We start from the raw sequence: 20,077 nt of genomic DNA, 5'->3' as shown, positions 1-20,077 counted from the left end.
TTGTGTATAGTTATTTGGCTAAAATGTAAATTTTACTGACTTACAGATTTAATTAGGGAAACCCTATGGTCTTTTCATAAATAATCTTCATCCTATCTCCTGCAAATCATACCTTTTGAAATTTGTCTTATTTGAAGTGTTTTTAAAACATCCATTGGGGCTTTAATTTGAAGTGGATGGAGGTTTCTGACACACTGCATCATAGTGATTGAGGTTTCTGACACACTGCATCATAGTGATTGAAGAGAAGTGTAAGGAGGGCACTCTGCTGACAGTGTCAGGGACAGAATAAATGTCAGAGCATATAGTGGTCCAGCTACTGTGCCAGTCTTCAGGTAAAGGTGTAAAAGAGGCGGTGGGGCAGAGCGAGAATCATTCTTGTGTAAGGAACAGAAAGCTGGTAAAGTAAAATAGAGTAATAGGATTGTTGTTTTTAACTAAGAAAACAACAAGCAGTCCTGTGGCACCTTAGAGACCAACAAAAATATATAGAATCATGAGCGTTCGTGGGTAAAACTCATTTCATCGGATTCTATATATTTTTGTTAGTCTCTAAGGTGCTACAGGACTACTCATTTTCTTTAAAGTTCTAGACTAGCATCTCTGAGAATTTTTAACTAAGGTCAGTGTCTATCTGTGTGTCCTGTAACTAGTGTTGCTTGTTTGAATGACTCAACTGATTAGTTCTTGAAAATATAGAAATTCCAAGATTTTTTGGATAATGGAATAATTATACTAATTTAACAGGTATTTATCATTGGACTGATTGCTGACAGAAAATTTCAGCATTTTAATCCTGTCTTGGAAACCTACATTAAGAAACATTTCAGTGCTACTTTAGCCTACACGTAAGTTTTAAAAATATTTTTTCTAAATATTTGTCCAGAATATGTCTAGATGGCATTCACATTTCCTTTTGCATAATTTAAATAGGTGTTTACCTATAACCACGAAAAAAACATGTGGTCTTTTTTTGTTTTTGTTTTTTTGAGTAGAAGATATTCCTTCTTTTCTTTTTTCAAATTTGAATTAATAGTCTATTACTATGCTGTCAGTTCTAAGGTATGGAGACCAGAGCTCCTCCTTTTTTAATGAGTTGGTGATTTGACTATTTCAGACATGTTTACGGAGAAAAGTATCATAAATAAAACATGACAACTGCCAATTATACTTGTGCAAGGAATAATAAATATTAAATTTTAAATCCATCTTGCATACGGTGTAAAATTGGTGTTCTGCTTATCTTCTATTATCTATCCACCGTTGTCATCCTTAAGCAAAGCCAAAACCCAGCAAAATAAAAACAAATCCCCATAACTTTCTTTTGCTATTTGCTGCTTTTGACTGTTGGATACAAAACCAGTAATGGAGTTTTGCTGGCAACTTTTTCTTCTTCAGAATGGAATTTGGCAGCCAATTTACTTTTATGTACTAGATAAGGGAAAAAATTGAAGTGTGTTCACTTTGTAGTAAGATGAAGGCCTAAAACGTAAGCCCATGTAGCACAGGCCTGGTCTGAGGCCTAGCGAAAAACAGACAAAACATGGCTAACATAAAGCAAAACTAAGTTGAGAGCAAGAGGCAGAGCTCTGCTAACAGAACTTGGCATGAACAGGGCTGAGAGTGCAAAACACTAATTGGTAGTAGGCCCAGGTGTACAACAGTAATTGGTACTGGGTCATAAGTTAAAAGCACACGGTACCACCAGCTCATTAAAAAAGGCCTTGGTACGCACTCCCCACAAATACAGACTCAGGTTCAGGAAAGGGTCTAAAATGACAGATGATAGATAGAGATGGTCTAATCAAACCACGAGGTACAGGGTGATGAATGGTATCTAAGTAGCATAAGAGGGTGGTAACCTGACAACGTCAGCAGTGATGTGTAACTTGTTGTACCTGTATATAAAGTGGTGTCTTGCTGGGGGGACAGTCTTAGTCCAGCCAGGGAGCAGTGAGAGTTTCCCACTGTGGGTATGTATAGACTACATGGCTCTGTCGACGGAGCCATGTAAACTAGTTTACCCGGCATGGGCAAAGAAGAGGGGATTTAAATAATTTCTGCTTCATTAAAATAAACATGGCTGCCACTGTTGGCTGGGGAAGCCTTTGCTGACTGATCCCTTATGCCTCGTGAAACAAGGTTTACAGGATCTGTCGGCATACACTTCCCCAGACGACAGATCCTTGTCTAGACTGCTGCGCTGTGCTGGATCAGTTGATTGTCCGCACTGCGTGGTGGCCATGTTTATTTTAATAAAGCGGGGATTATTTATATCCCCGCTTCTTTGCCTGTGCCTGGTAAACTAGTTTACATGGCTCCGTTGACGGAGCCATGTAGTCTAGACATAGCCTGGTTGTGCTGAGGCCATTGTTATAAGTACATGTGTGCAGTGATTTGGCGGAGTCTATTGGCAACTGTTGCTGTACTTCACTTAACAATAAACCTGGCCAGGCACCTTGGATCTTTATCTGTTTTATGGTCTTTGGGGGTCCTCTTGGGGTCTGCGGTGGTCATTGGGCCCACATCATTGAGCACATACGGAAGCAGCCTTCTGAGTATCATCATTGACAGATCCAGAGACCTGTGAGGACACCATGTCAATAAATCCTCCTTCACACTTCAGTGTTAAGGACAAAATGAGGTCCTTAGCACTTTTTATCTTCAATAGGTTGTATGTTTCTTAAAATATCACTCATTGCATGTTTAAAATAAAACTAAAGATAGTGATTTTAAACTGGGAGTTGACTATATTTCAGTTTAAACAGGGATTTCCAGTCATGCAAAGCGAGGCTATAGAAGTGGTAATTTTGCTAGTGTATAGAAACAAAATTTTATAAATCCCAGAGTTGGAGGTGAATCCATTTTTAAATGTCAACTGGTACTGTCTATAATTTTGGAAAGGTGAGTTTTACAGGATCTATTTTATCACTTCTCCAAAGTAAAGCCCTATGAAAGGATACTAGATCCAACCCAGAAGGGGCTCTTGATTTAAGCAATATAATTAAATTTGGAAATCTACTCACAAGTATTTATGATAATCCTTTGCACTTGCAATGGCACCTTTGACCTGAACATCTGAAGCTTCAAAGGACTTTGTAAATATTAAGCTCCCAATACAGCTATGAAATACATGATGCTTAGCTCATTTTGTATGTAGGTAAAGTGTTCAGCAGAGAGGTTAATGGAATTCCCTAAAGTCATAGTCACTGGCAAGGGCAAGAATTGAATGAAGACTCAATAATCTGAAATAATAAAATGCTTTAATGTTGTGTGAACTAGTTGTGGCTAATACTTCTTTTTGTTAAAGTCTTTAGGAATCAAAATTTTTAACTGAAAAAATACAAGTAACCTGTATTATTTTTTAATAGCAAGCTGACCAAAGTTTTAAAAACGTATGTGGATAATGCTGAAAAAACTGGCGTAACTGATCAACTTTTTAAAGCTATGAAAGCACTGGAATATATCTTCAAATTTATAGTGCGTTCCAGAATATTGTTCAATCAGTAAGTATTAACATTTTTAAAAAAAAACTAGCCTTGGATCCATATTTTTTTCTTTCCTATATATGATTTTTCTGTTTTTTAAAATGACAATTGACGCCATGGATATTTGTGATGCGTTCTAGTTTTTTTTTTTATTTATTGTAAATTTTCTTCCTACTAGTAGATGGCATGAAACAAAGCATTTTTTTGTAAGGGCACTACCTATTTAAGGGTAAGTCCTATGCAGTAAATGGAATATTATTTCTTTCTTTATAAAGCACTTGTTTGCTCTGCACAAATTTGGTTTATTCCCAAAGTATAAGAAAATGTAACTTAGGCATTAGACAGAAGGAATAAGATTGAGGGTACTAAGACCTTGTGAGGTGTGAATGTTTAGTGGACACATTGCTACTGTTTAGCTCAGGGGTGGGCAATAATTTTTTGCTGGGGCCACATCAGAAATGTTTGAAGTGGCCCTTGGCCGTACCAGAAGGGGTGGGGCCAGGATACTTCCCTGCTTCTCCACCCACAGACCATAATTGGTCTGGGGGTGAGGGAGCACATGAAGTCTTTGTTTCCCCTCCCCCCCAGAGGTTTGCCCCTAGGCGCCCATGTCCCTGGCAGTGGGAGGAGACTTTGCACTTTCCCTCTTCTGCCTCCAAGCCAATCAGGGCTTGAGGGTGGGGGAGCATTCAAAGTCTCCTTCTGCCCTGCCAGGATCACATGGTGCTTCTAAGCGCAGAGTGGAGGAAATTTTGTGCACTTCCCCCACCCCCAGGCCCTAATTGACCTGGGGACGGGGGAGCAGCAGGGCCTCCATGGGCTGGATCAACCTGCTTGGCGGACCGGATCCAGCCCGTGGAGGTGTTTTTGCCCACCCCTGGTTTAGCTTATGCCCACACTGCTACTGGTTTATAGCAAGGGAGGTTTAGGTTGAACATTGGGAAAAAGTTCCTAACTGTCAGGGTAGTTAAACACTGGAATAAATTGCCCAGGGAGGTTGTGGAATCTCCATCTCTGGAGATATTTAAGAGTAGGTTAGATAAATGTCCATCAGGGATGGTCTAGACAGTACTGGGTCCTGCCATGAGAGCAGGGGACTGGACTCGATGACCTCTCGAGGCCCCTTCCAGTCCTAGTATTCTATGATCCCGTTCCAGTTATCAAACCCTAACTGTTCCAATTCAGCATCTTTCTCTCAGTTGCCTTCTACCAAGCCTTGCACATGTAAACTATGAGTATATGTGGTTATATTTAAGCATGGATCTCACTGTAGGAATGATGCCTCAGTTTAGAAAGGGTACATAAGTACTTCCATTGTTGCTTACAGCTTTCTGAATTTTGCAAGGAACTTAAAACAGAAGGTTAGCTTGGGAAGGCAGCCTTAACCGTGGCAGTTGTTCTTAGTCTAATTAGAATATTTGATGTTGTATTGATGTGTAACAACTTCATTAGCAAGGGCTTGGAAGGGCTATATTACTTACAAGTAGCAAACTAATAACTTATGCTAGGCATCCCAACAACTCCAGTTTAATTTTAAACCATAGTACATTAGTATGAGTTCTGCATCTGTTACAAGATTCACTATTTCAAAAATGTTTTGAGTGTCTTAAATGTATTGCTATTTAAATCATTTCGTTCTCATGGCTAGGATTCCTTAGTTTTTAGTCAACCTACAACAATGGAAGGTAGAAGAAAGTTATACCTAATTTAGCTTGAAAGCCTAACAACCACCTCAGGAAGCACTGTGATATGCAGTAGTGTCATGATTTTGTGACCCAATAGCTTGAAAGAAATACTATGCAGGCCATTGAAAATTTGTGAAACTCTCTTTGGGATCAAGATAATAATTATCCAAATATTAATGCTACTAATGGGACACTGCTCAATTACTATGACTTATTCAGGGCTGACTTTTGCTAGTTCCTCACGTCAAATTATATTTTCATCTAATTGCAAGATATTTTACCTTTTGTGGGGAGGAAGAAGGAAACTTTTCTCTGGGCCAAGTTGTTGAGGTTGATTAAAGTCAATAAATTGATACAAATTGCTTTAAAAATTAAAACAACTATATTGTCTTTTCAAAACACCTATTTGAAAGTATGGTAATTTCTGTTAATTCTGTAATTTACTGTAATCTTTTAAAAATAATTAAAACAAAAAAACAGGTTGAACCTCTCTAGTCTGGCACTTGCTGAGCCAGAGAATTTTCCAAATCACAGGAGGCCATTAGTATCTAGTAGCATCAACACTTCCACTGCTTATTGGGCTGTTGGAAGTTATTTAGGGGTAAATTAGAGCTAAATTACAGCACAGAACATTGAGAGCTAGGACTGGTGGCTGTAAACAAACTTTATGGGACTTCGGGAAACTTGGTCATGATAAATGGTTATCTGGCTAACTAAAGTCATGCTGGGCCATGAATGATGTTGGATAAGAGAGTGAGGGACTAGAGAGGTTAAACTGGTTCAAGAAGTATGTTTACTGCTTAAGTTTTAAGGAATGACGAACTAATAAACTGGAGCTTCAGGGGGTAGCCGAATTAGTCTGTACAGGATAAGTTACAAAAAACCAACAATGGTCTGGTAGCACTTTATAGACTAACAAAACATAGAGATGGTATCATATGTTAGCTTTCGTGGGCACAGTCTACTACTTGAGATGACCGGAATCACAGGCTAATCACCTTGAACCAGTGTAAGTTGATGTGCCACTGTAACAGCACTGGCTTTTTCCTCCAGATGGAAGGAGAAAATTTTCTTCAGTTCAGTGAGTTCAGTTGAATGAGTACTTCATTCAAAGTTGAGAAATTTGATTGATTGATTAGGTGCTGAAAAAGCAGAAAAGCTTGATTTCTACTTCCAAGCTATGAATGAAAATGAGGTGTGAGGAGTTGAGAACTACTTGTTCTAAAACCTTAAAGGACACAGAGACCTGAAGCCATCACACTTGTTTCCTAGCACAGATAATATTTGATTTGTTTAAAAAGTTAACTTGGTTTGTATTAACTTTTCTTCTCATGCATCTTGCACTTTAAAGGTAGTTTTATTTAAGCAATAAAAAATTTAAGAGGCTGTTTCTGGGCATTTTAATTAAATTCCAATTTATAAGGAAATGCCGCCTGATAAGTAAATCATGAGTAAAAAGGTAATCTGGTAAGTTAAAATTGTACCATTTTCCATTTCTAGAATAATTAAAAATTAAAAATTGAGACTCTGAATCAATGTACTAGATACAGGCAGTCCCCGGGTTACGTACAAGATAGGGACTGTAGGTTTGTTCTTAAGTTGAATTTGTATGTAAGTCGGAACGGGTACATATTGTAGGGGAAACTCTAGCCAAACATTTCTCCAGAGCTCAGTTTTATTCTCCCACACCTCACTTCCCTCAGTCCTTTATTCTCAAGCTGAAGTGTCTGCTGAGAAAAGCCGCTCTGAGTCTCCCTGGTCTGCTGGGGGGTGGGGGGGGGGGGAGGCGCTAGCTTTGCGTCTCCCTGGTCTGCTGGGGGGAAGCTGCTAGTGCAGGGTTGCCTCACCCTGTTTGTAAGTAGGGATCCGATGTAAGTCGGATCCATGTAACCAGGGGACTGCCTGTATAGTATATCTTCATGGCTAGCAAAAAGTTGTACTAAATTAAACCAACCAATGAGAATGAACCTTTATTTAGGAAAATAACATAAAATGACAAAAAACCCAATCAAGATTACCTATTTGTGGATTTCAAATCATGATTAAAATGGATTTAAATCATGATTTGAATCTTGAAGAAAATCGCTTTGCGATCATAAGGATCCGTATACTACTCTGGGGCCTCTGTATGACGTTCTGGGATCCTATAGATAGTTTTATATTCATTCCAAGTCCTGCACGGTGCGGGAGGGTACAGAGACAGGGAAGACAACAAACATTTTCTATGACTTGCATAGGTAACTTTGTTGCCTTACCTGAAGTCAATATTCACCCAACAATGCTTAGTATAAATAGTCATTTTGCAGCAAATTAAAATCGTCATAGTATTACCAAGAGTAGATATACAAACCTATGAATAAGGAAGTACATTTTGTATTTGTCTTAATTTAACCTTTAATGTAACCTTTTTGCTATTTCTTATAGGATATAACAAGGTTATTGCAAGGGATTTATGTAGAGTTCTGAAGATAACATCACCAAGTTTTTTTTATAAATTAGGCAATGTAATTTCTTTCAATAATATTCTTGCTGTGAGACTTATACGGCACTGACTGTCACTTGTTCTTACAAGAAAAAAATAATTCTCTCTCATTGCAGTTGAGATTTCAGAAAAAAAAATTGATCCCTTAGTGTTTGCCATTGGATTTCCTAGTGCTAAGCACTAATTCAAAGTACATTAGCACTAGAAAATCACAACTCTGAATGATAAGAGTATGATTATGGAAGCTACTAAATTCGAATGACATAACAATTGGTTCTCTGTTTGTAAAACTGAAGCCCTGTCTAATAGGTGGTGATTATCGGGTTCATTGATGGTGGTAGTGGGGAAATGAGAGTAACTGCCCTTTATCCTGGCAATTCACAAGTGCCTGGAGCTTCTGGCTGCTGCAGCGTGGGAAGGTTAGTCCCAGCCCTGCCTCTTCTGCCTAAGGCCTCACTCCATCTGCGGATGCAGAGCCAGTCTTGCCCTTTCCACCCAGGGCCCCGCCCTTCTGGGGATGCTGAGCCAGCTCCTCCTGATGCCCAGAGGCCCAGGGAAGCTGTTGCCCCTCCCTCTGGTGATTACAAGTATTAAACCCACGGCATAAGGGGCTGTCCTTAAAATAAATGGTCTGAGTGCTAGTGTTTTAGTGTGGAACACTTAACGAGCAAATAGTTTCTGTTCTAAAGAAAAAGCTTTTAAAAAGGCATTGGTATTACAAATCATAACTTTTAAATAATTTATTATTGAACATTCTGACTGCATTTAGTACTGGATAACAAACACTTGGACACCCTCTCCATATGCCACGCTGGCTGTAACCTCAGATCAGTGTTTAGGCCCTGATCCAGCTGAAGTTATTGGGTGCTCAGGACTTATTGAGAGCACAAAGATTTGTTTTTCTTGTATTAACCAGTTTCATGTATCTGTAAAATGTCTTGATAGATACTGATTGTCAAGTTTTTATGGTTCCTTTTATTAGGTGAAAATTGCAATATCTTAATTCATTCCTAAAGTATAATTTTACTTATTTGTGCTGCATGGCCTACTGTTCTAGTTGGGAAGCAAAGTTCTAATAGCAAAATGGTATTTTAATTACTTTTTCATTTCCTCTAGTGTACTACTTTAATAACTTTTTTGTATTTATGGTTCCCTGCCATATGCATTTTGTGATAGAAATAATACACATGAATTTTAGTGCAGTAAGAACATCCTGTTTTTTTCATACATCACTTTAAAACGTCTATCTCTCTTCCTCATTTGTAATTTGTAGTATAGATTATCCAAAGTCAGTTTTAGTGAATCTTAAAGTTGATCTTTTCAGGTATGAAGAAATCAGACTTGAAATCAGGTTGGAATATGTAAAAAACTTAACTTATAATGCTCCCATTTCCCTAGAAAGGAAGAACCATATGCTGAAACTAGACTCAACCCTGGTCTACATTCGGGAGTTATATTGAAATAATTCCCCTTATTTTGAAATAATAAGCAGAACATCCATACTACCAAGTCCATTATTCTGAAATAACATGCAGGTTATTTTGAAATCTGTACTCCTGTTTTCCTCAGGGAAAAACATTTATTTTGAAATAGTTATTTTGAAATAGCAGTAGTGTAGACTCTCCGCTGCTACTATTTCAAAATCACTAATGCTCAGAGTAATTTGAAGTAATTACTCTCCAGTGGTTCCTGGGGCTCTATGTCGAGATAGTGTGTACACAACAGAGCTAGCCTGGACTAATTTCGATGCTCCCCCATAGAGGAACACACTATTTCAATTTTGTTATTTTGGGAATTATTATTTTGAATTTAGTTATTTTGAAACAATTTCCTAGTGTAGACATGCTCTCAGTTGTAAAAAGGATGTGCACACATATTGATAGCTACTGTTACAGGCTGTGATGGCCCACAACAAAGGGGCATTTCAGCAACTAGTGTAAACAGGATGGAGAAACAGTGCAGAGACTAAATGTCTCAAGTGGACCCATAGAACTGAATGTACAGTGCATGAGAAATATTTCTGGTGCTTTCCATGTGCTCTTTTATAAGTTACACAATTTAGATCTGACATGGCAGTCATGGGTCCCTATCATTCTGCCCTTCTGTCTTCTGTATCCCTTGCACCCTTACCTATGGTTTCCCTCTGTGGCAAATATTAATCCTGTCTAGGCATATGTTCTTTAATTGAAGCTCACTAAATGGAGAGAGCTCTCAGAAGTCTGTTGAATGCATCCCAGCTATGTGTATTCTCACAGAAGAAACGTTTAAAGTTTTTACAGGAAATCTGTTCGCTGGAATGGTGTAGCTCTTTTGTAAGACTTCGTACTTTCCCCTACATTTTCAGTAAAGTCCTTCTTGCGTTTAAGATAGAGAGAGGGTTCTGAAATTTTGAGTTACCTTTTTGCCATATTTAGAAATTGGACTAAATTCTCTAGCAGGTTTACATCCTTTTTGCACCACTGAAGTGACACAAAGGCATTGTGACCTTGCCTCAAGTACCAACAGAGACCCGCTGGCATTGGGGGGAACTCCCTGCTGATGTATCTGCCCTGCATCATACCCCCTTTGCATTAGTTTGTTAAGCCTACAAATTTACCCTAATTGTATACTCATCTATAAAATGGACATTTATCAACTGAAACAAAATCTATAATAATCAGTGTTAAAGAAAACAAAAAAAGCAAACCCCTCTGAAATAGTCCAAACCAGAAACCCTAATATATAATTAAAAAACTGCATTAAAATCATGCTGAATAAACATAAAGCAAGTCCCAAAATTAATAAACCAAAAGTAGTGTATCAGATTTTAAGTTTAATTAATGGACAAAGTAAAAAAGAGATCAACTATTACCACGTCACTTCCTTTTTAAGTCCTTTTAAAAAAGCCCCTGTTTATAAAAGCAAGATAGGGGGCTATTGGATTAAGCCTCCCAATTCTGGCTACCATTCCTACAATTTCCTAAGATCTTAGATCTTCCTTTTCCTAATTCTGAAAAACACCCTGACCAACCTGGGTACAGATAAGAGAGAGATATGCCCAAATAACATCTGTCAGCTTCTGCTCAATCCCAAACACCACCTAAAATAAAATAAAATCAAACTTTAACAGAAGCACAACAGCTCCAGTCCATCTCCTCTAACTTCTTTTTTCCTCCAAAAAACAATTACCATAATCTTTAATACCATCTAAAAGACTGTTGGCAAGAGGGTTTTCTTTCTAAAAACTCCATCAGCTAAAAAAGAAAAGAAACCAGGAATGTTGTTAAAATAAGTGCCTTATTTAATACTTATGTGTCAAATATTGTAACTCTTTTTATTTATTTTTAATAAAAAGTTAAAAGGCTATTTAATGGTATATTTGCCATAGTACTAAGCAGGTTAAATTGTGTATACCAAATTTTGTTTAACACTGTTCAGTTTGAGACAGTAACTGAGTGACGTTAACATATTTAGCTTATATGTACTAATAGAGATGGAATAAATGTCCCCTCTTCCCTCTCAGGGTTTTTCTGGTGGTGGAAAAGGGGGTTGCCAAAGCACTTCTCCTGGCATAACATTTATGAAAAGCCTTAAGACAGTCACAGAATTTAAAGATGATTAGCACCACTTGTAAGTTAGGCTGGATCTGATCTTGAGAATCAGGCAGATGGACCTGGCTTCCTGGCATGCTGTTCCCACTCCCTGGCTTACTTCTCTTCTGAGCAAAGGAGTGAATCTAGCCCGTTATTTTGCAGTTCTGTGGAGCTGAATGATAATAAGAGGGATTGATTGGGTCATAGGGCTTGTCTCCACTGCAGTGATCAATCCACTGGCCATCGATTTATTGCATCTTAGACATGATAAATCGATCTCTGAGTGCTCTCCCGTCGGCTCTGGTGCTCTACCAGGATGAGAAGAGTAGCCGGCGTCTATGGGAGAGCAGCCCTTGCCAACCTTACCACACAGAGGATACTGCGGTAAGTATGTCAACTTCAGCTATACAGATTAGATTGAAGGCGGGGGTTAGAGTAGGCTAGGTCTTAGTGATTTAGGATTAGTGTTAAATCTTCAACTTTTGGATGTTTTACCAAGGGAAGCTTTAAAATAGTATTAACTCATTTTAGGTCTGTGACTTGAATGAATTTCTTCTTGGTTAGCAGTTTTCTATGTAAAAGCTTGAATGATATAACTTGAGGAATTTAAGAGGCCCTTTTATTTTAAATTTCTCAGACTTTATGAAAACAAAGGAGAAGCAGACTTCATGGAATCATTGCTGCAGCTCTTTAAGTCTATCAACGAGATGATGAGTAGCGTCTCTGACCAAACTGTGGTAGTGAAGGTAGGTGTTTCAAAGAAAAATGTCTTGGCATTCATTTGTATATTATGATAGCATGACATAAAGAATTCATTTCATTGCACTGAGAATTAGTAATTATGCATGTGATGCAGTATGAGTCATAGAATCCTAGGGCTGGAAGAGACCTCAGGAGGTCATCGAGTCCAGTCCCCTTGCCAAAGCAGGACCAGCCCTAACTAAATCATCCCAGCCAGGGCTTTGTCAAGCCGGGACATAAAAACCTCTAGGGATGGAGGTTCTACCACCTCCCTAGGGGTATGTCTACACTACCCTCCTATTTTGAAATAGGAGGGTAATGTAGGCATACCGCAATTGCAAATGAAACCCGGGATTTGAATTTCCCGGGCTTCCTTTGCATAAGCGGGGCACCTCCATTTTTAAATCCCCGCTCGTTCGAACCCCGTGCCTAGTTCGAACTACCTAGTTTGTGCCGCGTGTAGCCACGCTGCACGGGGTTCGAACGAGCGGGGATTTAAAAATGGCGGCGCCCCGCTTATGCAAATGAAGCCCGGGAAATTCAAATCCCAGGCTTCATTTGCAATTGCGGTATGCCTACATTACCCTCCTATTTCGACATACCCTAGGTAACCAATTCCAGTACTTTACCATCCTCCTAGTGAAATAGTTTTTCCTAATATCCAAGTTGAAGTTGTATAGTGTGCTAATAGCGTATTTTACTTCAAACATAGTTAATGCTTAATGCATTCTAGTAAAAGGTTTACAGATACTTTAAAACATCTGGTGTAGGTATCTTGTATCACTGCAAATGAAATTTTATTTTAGAAAGTACATTTACATAAGAGTCAAATAAAGTTTAGCCTTTTCATTTGCTTGTTTTGTCATTAGAACTAGATATTCTCTTACAGGTACTGAAGACGTGCCTAACTTACTCTTCCTAATCTTGCACAAGCAATGCGAACTTGCACCTTAGGTACTATGCTGTTATAGAATAGCCTAAGATATGAGTAGGGATGTTAGTGACTAGTTGACTATACGATAAGCAAATGCTTATTGAATAGTCTAGTAGTGACTTGACTAGTTGCTGCCTCTGTCAGAGAAAGGCAGCAAAGTAGGGAGCAGGAGCTGATGCATGATGGTTGTAGCAGCTTTACTCAGGTGTTGTGGAGTGCAGGTTTACACTTTTTCTGGATGAACAGCTTCTGCGGGGCCATTCTTATCAACAGGTGGAGGCACATGCCACCTTTACCAGTGCCATTCTCAACAGGCTGGGCTTGCTGCTCAATCCTGCAAAGTCGACTCTTATCCCCATGCAAAGGATTGAATTAATCAAGGCTGTGCTTGATGCCACCAGAGCCCAGGTGTTCTTACCTGTCTGTTGATTCACAGCATTGGCCAAGATTCTGAAGTCTCTTTCTGGTCACCATGGCCCTCAAGCTCCTCAAGTCATATGGTGGCATGCACGTATGTAGTCCCATTTTCCTGTAACCCCTCTAGTCATGGCTGGTGTTCACGTTACGCTTGGGACGGGACAGCACTGACATGGTAATTACTGTGCTCTGCCATGTCACTCATGCCCTGTGGTGGTGGCTAGATCCCCTAGTCTGTGCTGGTTGGTGTTCCCTTTCATGTTCAGCAGCCCACAGTGTCTCTGGTCATAGATGTATCTTCTTTGGGTTGAGGGGCTCACCACTCAAGCGATGTGCTCAGAGGAGGAAATGTCTCTTAATATCAATGTAACTGAGCTTTGATCAGTCTGCCTTGTGTGTCTCACCTTTCCTCCTCACCTTCGGGGATGCTGTGTGGTGGTGATGACTGACAATATGACCTCCATGTATCATATCCACATACAAGAAGGAGCTTGGTCATCTCCCCTTTGTGCTGAAGCCCTTTGTCTGTGGGACTTGTGCATAGCCCACTCTATTCACTTCGAAGCCGTGTAACTCCCATGGGTTCAAACCCACTTGGCGGATTGCTTCAGTTGCCATTTTCTTGCTCACGAGTGTTTGGTCTGTCTGGACGTTCTCCACACCATTTTCTGTAAGTGGGCTTTTCCCCTGCTAGATGTCTTCGCTGCCTGTTGCAATCAGAAATGCCTGTGGTTCTGCTTGTTCCAGGACTTTGGTCTGGGATCTGTAGCAGGCACATTCCTGATTCTGTGGTTTACCAACTGCTGTACACTTTTCTCCCTTTCCTGCTGGTCCATAAGTTGCTCCTCAAGCTCTGCAGAGACAGGGTGAACATTATCCTTATAATCCTAGCCAGGGCCTCTCAGCACTGGTACCCTACCTTCCTGGAACTATTGGTACAACTACCAATTCCACTCCCACTACTCCTGGATCTCATCACACAAGTCCATTGTTACCTCCACCACTTGGACCTGCACTCTCTCCATCTCATAGCATAGTGGCTCTATGGCTAAACACGATTGAGCAGGCCTGCTCTGAGAACATCCATCCAGTCCTTCTCAGCAGTAAGAAGCCTTCTACTTTGCTCATGTATCTAGCTAAGTGAAAGCGATTCTCCTATTGGTGATGCCACCCCAGACCTCTCATAGCCCCCCCCCCTTACGATAGTCTCGCTCTGCCCCAGGAGTCCCTGATTCAGCCGCTGCTGGTCAGTTTCAGCAGCAGCTGAATCGGGGATGCCTGCAATAGAGCAGCTGGGGTGCTGCCGGGTTGGTCCCACAGCGCCGAGAGGCGGCGCTACGGCACCAACCCAGCAGCACTCCAGCTGCTCTTGGGGATGCCTGGGACACAGCAGCTGGGGTACTGCCCGGTTGGTCCCGTAGCACTGCCCCTTGGGGCTGCGGGACCAACCCGGCAGCACCCAAGCTGCTCTTGGGGACGCCTGGGGCAGAGCAGCTGGAGTGCTGCCGGGTTGGTCCCACAGCACCAAAGGACGGCGCTGTGGGACCAACCTGGCAGGACCCCAGCTTCTCTGCCCCAGAGGTCCCCGATTCAGCCGCTGCTGAAACAGATCAGCGGCTGATTCCAGGAAGCCCCGGGCAGAGCTCCTCTGCCCGGGGCTTCCTGAAATCAGCCGCTGATCTGTTTCAGCAGCGGCTGACTTGGGGACCTCTGGGTCACAGCAGCTGGAGTCCTGCCAGGTTGGTCCCGCAGCGCCGAGGGGCGGCGCTACAAGACCAACCCCGCAGCACCCCAGCTGCTCTGTCCCAGGCGTCCGGATTCAGCCTGCAGTTGAAACTGACGCTGCTGGTCAGTTTCAGCAGCGGCTGAATCCCGTGGCCTGGGGCAAAGCAGCTGGGGTGCTGCCGGGTTGGTCCCGTAGCGCCGCCCCTTGGCGCTGCGGGACCAACCCGGCAGCACCCCAGCTGCACTGCCTCAGGGGTCCCCAAGTCAGCCGCTGCTGAAACAGATCAGCGGCTGACTCCAGGAAGCCCCGGGCAGAGCCGCTCTGCCCGGGGCTTCCTGGAATCAGCCGCTGATCTGTTTCACCAGTGGCTGAATCAGGGACCCCTGGGGCAGAGCAGGTGGGGTCCTGCCCGGTTGGTCCCGCAGCGCCGTCCTTTGGCGCTGCGGGACCAACCCGGCAACACTCCAGCTGCTCTGCCCCAGGCGTCCCCAAGAGCAGCTGGGGTGCTTCCGGGTTGGTCCCGCAGCTCTGAGGGGCAGCACTATGAGCCCAACCCAGCAGCACCCCAGCTGCTCTGCTCCCGGCTTCCCCAATTCAGCTGCTGGTCAGTTTCAGCAGAAGCTGAATGGGGGAAGCCTGTCCGGCTGCCCCAGCACTTCCGGGTTCCTGATGGTGCCGGACCATCAGGAGTCCCGGAGCATTGGATGCCGGACTAATGGAGTTTTACTGTACTAACTAGGGGCAGAGGGTTGGGGCACTGGCTCTGGTCTTGGGCTAATGGATTTGGAGTGTTAGGGGGCTCTGAGCTGAGCCTAGGGTAGGGAGCTGGGGTGCAGAAGGGGGTACAGGCTGTGTAAGGGAGTTTGGGTCCAGGGGGCTCAGAACTAGGGCAGGGGTTTGTGGTGCAGGAGGAGGTTCATGATTGGGGCAGAGGATCAGAGGTGGCTCCTGCTGGACACTGCTTACTTCATGTGGCTCCTGGGTGGTGGTGCAGTGGGGCTAAGGCAGGCTCACGCCTGTGCTGGCCCTACACCATAAGAACATAAGAACAGCCATACTGGGTCAGACCAAAGGTCCATCTAGCCCAGTATCCTGTCTACCGACAGTGGCCAGCACCAGGTGCCCCAGAGAGGGTGGACCGAAGACAATGATCAAGCGATTTGTCTCCTGCCATCCCTCTCCAGCCTCTGACAAACAGAGGCCAAGGACACCATTTTATCCCCTGGCTAATAGCCTTTTATGGACCTAACCTCCATGAATTTATCCAGCTTCTTTTTAAACTCTATTATAGTCCTAGCCTTCACAGCCTCCTCTGGGAAGGAGTTCCACAGGTTGACTACACGCTGTGTGAAGAAGAACTTTCTTTTATTCGTTTTAAACCTGCTACCCATTAATTTCATTTGGTGTCCTCTAGTTCTTCTATTATGGGAACTAATAAATAACTTTTCTTTATCAGCCCTCTCCACACCACTCATGATTTTATAGACCTCTATCATATCCCCCCTCAGTCTCCTCTTTTCTAAACTGAAAAGTCCCAGTCACTTTAACCTCTCCTCATATGGGACCCGTTCCAAACCCCTAATCATTTTAGTTGCCCTTTTCTGAACCCTTTCCAAGGCCAAAATATCTTTTTTGAGGTGAGGAGACCACATCTGTACACAGTATTCAAGATGTGGGCGAACCATAGTTTCATACAGGAGCAGTAAGATATTCTGGGTATTATTTTCCATCCCTTTCTTAATAATTCCTAGCATCCTGTTTGCCTTTTTGACCACCGCTGCACTCTGTGTGGAAGTTTTCAGAGAACTGTCCACGATAACTCCAAGATCTCTTTCCTGATTTGTCATAGCCAAATTAGCCCCCATCATACTGTCCGTATAGTTGGGGTTATTTTTCCTGATGTGTATTACTTTACACTTATCCACATTAAATTTCATTTGCCATTTTGTTGCCCAATCACTCAGTTTGGTAATATCTTTTTGGAGTCCCTCACAGTCTGCTTCTGTCTTGACTATCCTAAACAGTTTGGTATCATCTGCAAACTTTACTACCTCACTGCTTACCCCTTTCTCCAGATCATTTATGAATAAGTTGAAAAGGATTGGTCCCAGGACTGACCCTTGGGGTACACCACTAATTACCCCTCTCCAATCTGAAAATTTACCATTTATTCCTACCCTTTGTTTCCTGTCTTTTAACCAGTTCTCAATCCAAGAAAGGTCCTTCCCTCTTATCCCATGGCCATGTAATTTACACAAGAGCCTTTGGTGAGGGACCTTGTCAAAGGCTTTTTGAAAATCCAAGTATACTATATCTACTGGATCCCCCTTGTCCGCATGTTTGTTACCCCCTTCAAAGAACTCTAACAGATTAGTAAGACAGGATTTCCCTTTACAGAAACCATGTTGACTTTTGTCCAACAAATTATATTCTTCTACATGCTTCACAATTTTATTCTTTACTATTGTTTCAACTAATTTGCCCGGTACTGAAGTTAGACTTACCGGCCTGTAATTGCCAGGATCGCCTCTAGAGCCCTTTTTAAATATTGGTGTCACGTTGGCTACCTTCCAGTCATTAGGTACGGAAGCCGATTTAAAGGATAGGTTACAAACCACAGATAATAGCTCAGCAATTTCCCATTTAAGTTCTTTTAGAACCCTTGGATGAATGCCACTCTCAAAAGCAGCCAGCAAACTCCCTCCATCCCAAACCCGGTTGTCCTCCCCCGCCCCCGTTCTGTGGAGATAGAATACAGGGCAGGAGGTGCGAACCTTGACATTAGCACACCCTTCTTCTCCCTATCCTGTTCTTCACAGCATTCAGGAGTCTCCCGAGGGGGGGGAAGAGAGGGTGCCAGTTTCAAGGGAAAAGGCTGGAGATGTACAGCAGTGGGAGGGGAGGGGCAGCTGAAGTGCTGTGCTCAATAATAGCCTCTTGGCCAAACTAGTTAAGATCTCCTGTCAGAGCTCCAAGATCTACCAGTAGATCCTTATCTACTGGTTGGTGACCACTGATCTATACAGATCTATACTGTGTTTTTGTGCTTCTGTTTATGCAAAATATACTTGGTTTGATGTTTCAGCAAATATTGTTTGTTTGGAACAATAAGTAGAATACTGTAGTTGAATTAGTCGTATAAATCTTTTCAAAACATCTGCTTTGACAAGTATTTGGGTTTTTTTATCTACTGTGATTTGTTGATATACAAGAATGTGTGGGAAATTAAAATTTTCTTCTGTTGATAAATTTTGTTCATATAGAACTATTATTTTGCGTTTACTGTGGTTTGCTACTGACTCTTACTTGTAAGTCCCATTTTATATTTTTGAAAGGACGGTGCAGTCTCCACAAGAGATCTGCATTATGAGCAAAAATAAAATAAATAAATAAAATCCCCATCTTCCATGCACTGCATTATTTAAAAGCTGTCAAGAAGTGGTTTTAAACCACTTAGCAGAGCTATTCCATCTCATTTTCTATTTGCTCTAATATGACAAAGAAATGCTTGTGCATTATAGACAATGGCTTTGCAGTTTAGTATTAGTCTAATATCAAGAGGCAGAAGGATGCTATGATACAACGTAACACTCTTACATTTACATATCCATTAGTATAACTTTATGTTAATATGGTAGACTATTCGTTTGTTAAGTTGTGGGGTTTCAGCTTAACATTTTCACAGTGGAATGTGAATTCCTCTTCATCATGTACATTTTCATCAAATTTGGAAACCTAAATAAGTACTCTAGACTTGTCAAACTCATGGAAATCAGGTGACTTGTTTACAATTAATTTATGATATATTTTGTGAGTAGAGCAAGGTTTCATTATTTTATTTTAAAGAAAAAGATAATTTTTGCACTTATGCATATACAAATATGCTTCAGTTCTACTGCTCTATATTTTTAATTTTTTTTACTCCATTATTTGTTACATTTGCTGATCTAGTATGTTGAAAAGGTCATTTACCAAGGTGGTCTAGATTGCTTTGGGGACCAATGATCGAATATATACAAAGGATTAATGCTGGTTGTGACAAAGTAAACTGTCACAAGTTGAAAGGAAAAATTCAAGGTCTTTCAGGAGCTGAATATACAAGGAAGCAAGATACAGAAAGTTTTCATCTAAATCAGAATTTGTACTATATAGTGGTGTAGGTGCCGCACCATACCACCAATCAAGGATCTTACCCCAAGAATATATGTTCCATACTGCTCTGCCCAGTCCTGGACAGAACAGAAATAATAAGGCTGTCATTCCTCTAAGAGATTAATATGCCAGTTTATTATCTTGAATAGAGTTACCCAGTCACTTCATCTTAAACACGCTGGATTCGGTAAAACAGTAAAACAAATTTATTAACTACAAAAAGAGATTTTAAGTGAGTGCAGGTAATGAGTCATAAAATTCAGAAATGCCCACAAAAAAAATTAGAAAGATAGACTGCGTAATAATGCCTACTGAACCGTATTAAATTCAACCAAACTTTCTCACTACATACTTACAGCAAGTTCACTGACCAAAATCTTCAGGTCAGGATTAGCTCTCGCTCCATGGCTTTTTTTTCCTGTGTCATGTTAGAAGAGACAAGGGGGTGTTTCTGTCCCATCTCTCTATAGTTTTCCAGTCCCCTTCTTGAAACATTTCCAGCTGGGAATTAGGCGACAAAGAGTCTGTGTGGAAGGATGTTCCTTGCTGTTGTTTTCCACCTGCTTGAGCTTCCTTTGTTTCTTTCTTGCTTGATGTCTCTGTTGCTTAAATTGGAGTGAGGAACCTCTGTCTCCCTCCTTCATTTCATCAGGCCTGCCTTGAATCTTAGTGCCATGGGTTGGGAGCCCCAAGCCTTGGTCCCCTCTTTCTCCTTGGCCTGGAGCTGCAAGAGATGCTGTGAGCTCATGGCGATCAGGGAAGATTATTGCTCTGCTTTCAGGTGCTGCCCCTGCAGTTTCCATTGGCCAGGAACTGCGGCCAATGGGAGTTGTGGAGGCAGTGCCTGTAGGAAAGGGCAGCATGGAAATTTAAAAATTAA

General features: G+C 41.6%; 1 protein-coding gene across 2 annotated transcripts in view; it reads left to right on the top strand.

The window, feature by feature from the left end:
* Positions 1–20,077, top strand: part of DOCK1 (dedicator of cytokinesis 1) — a 572,428-nt gene that overhangs the window by 128,694 nt on the left and 423,657 nt on the right. For both annotated transcript variants that reach the window (XM_075935276.1, XM_075935277.1), the window contains exons 21-23: positions 748–848; positions 3,372–3,506; positions 11,865–11,973. In XM_075935276.1, the coding sequence (XP_075791391.1) occupies positions 748–848; positions 3,372–3,506; positions 11,865–11,973 (345 nt within the window). The remainder of the gene's footprint in view (positions 1–747; positions 849–3,371; positions 3,507–11,864; positions 11,974–20,077) is intronic.

This window comes from Pelodiscus sinensis, chromosome 8, assembly GCF_049634645.1.
Source record: "Pelodiscus sinensis isolate JC-2024 chromosome 8, ASM4963464v1, whole genome shotgun sequence".
NCBI lineage: Eukaryota > Metazoa > Chordata > Testudines > Trionychidae > Pelodiscus > Pelodiscus sinensis.
This window is presented reverse-complemented; position numbering and strand designations above follow the sequence as displayed.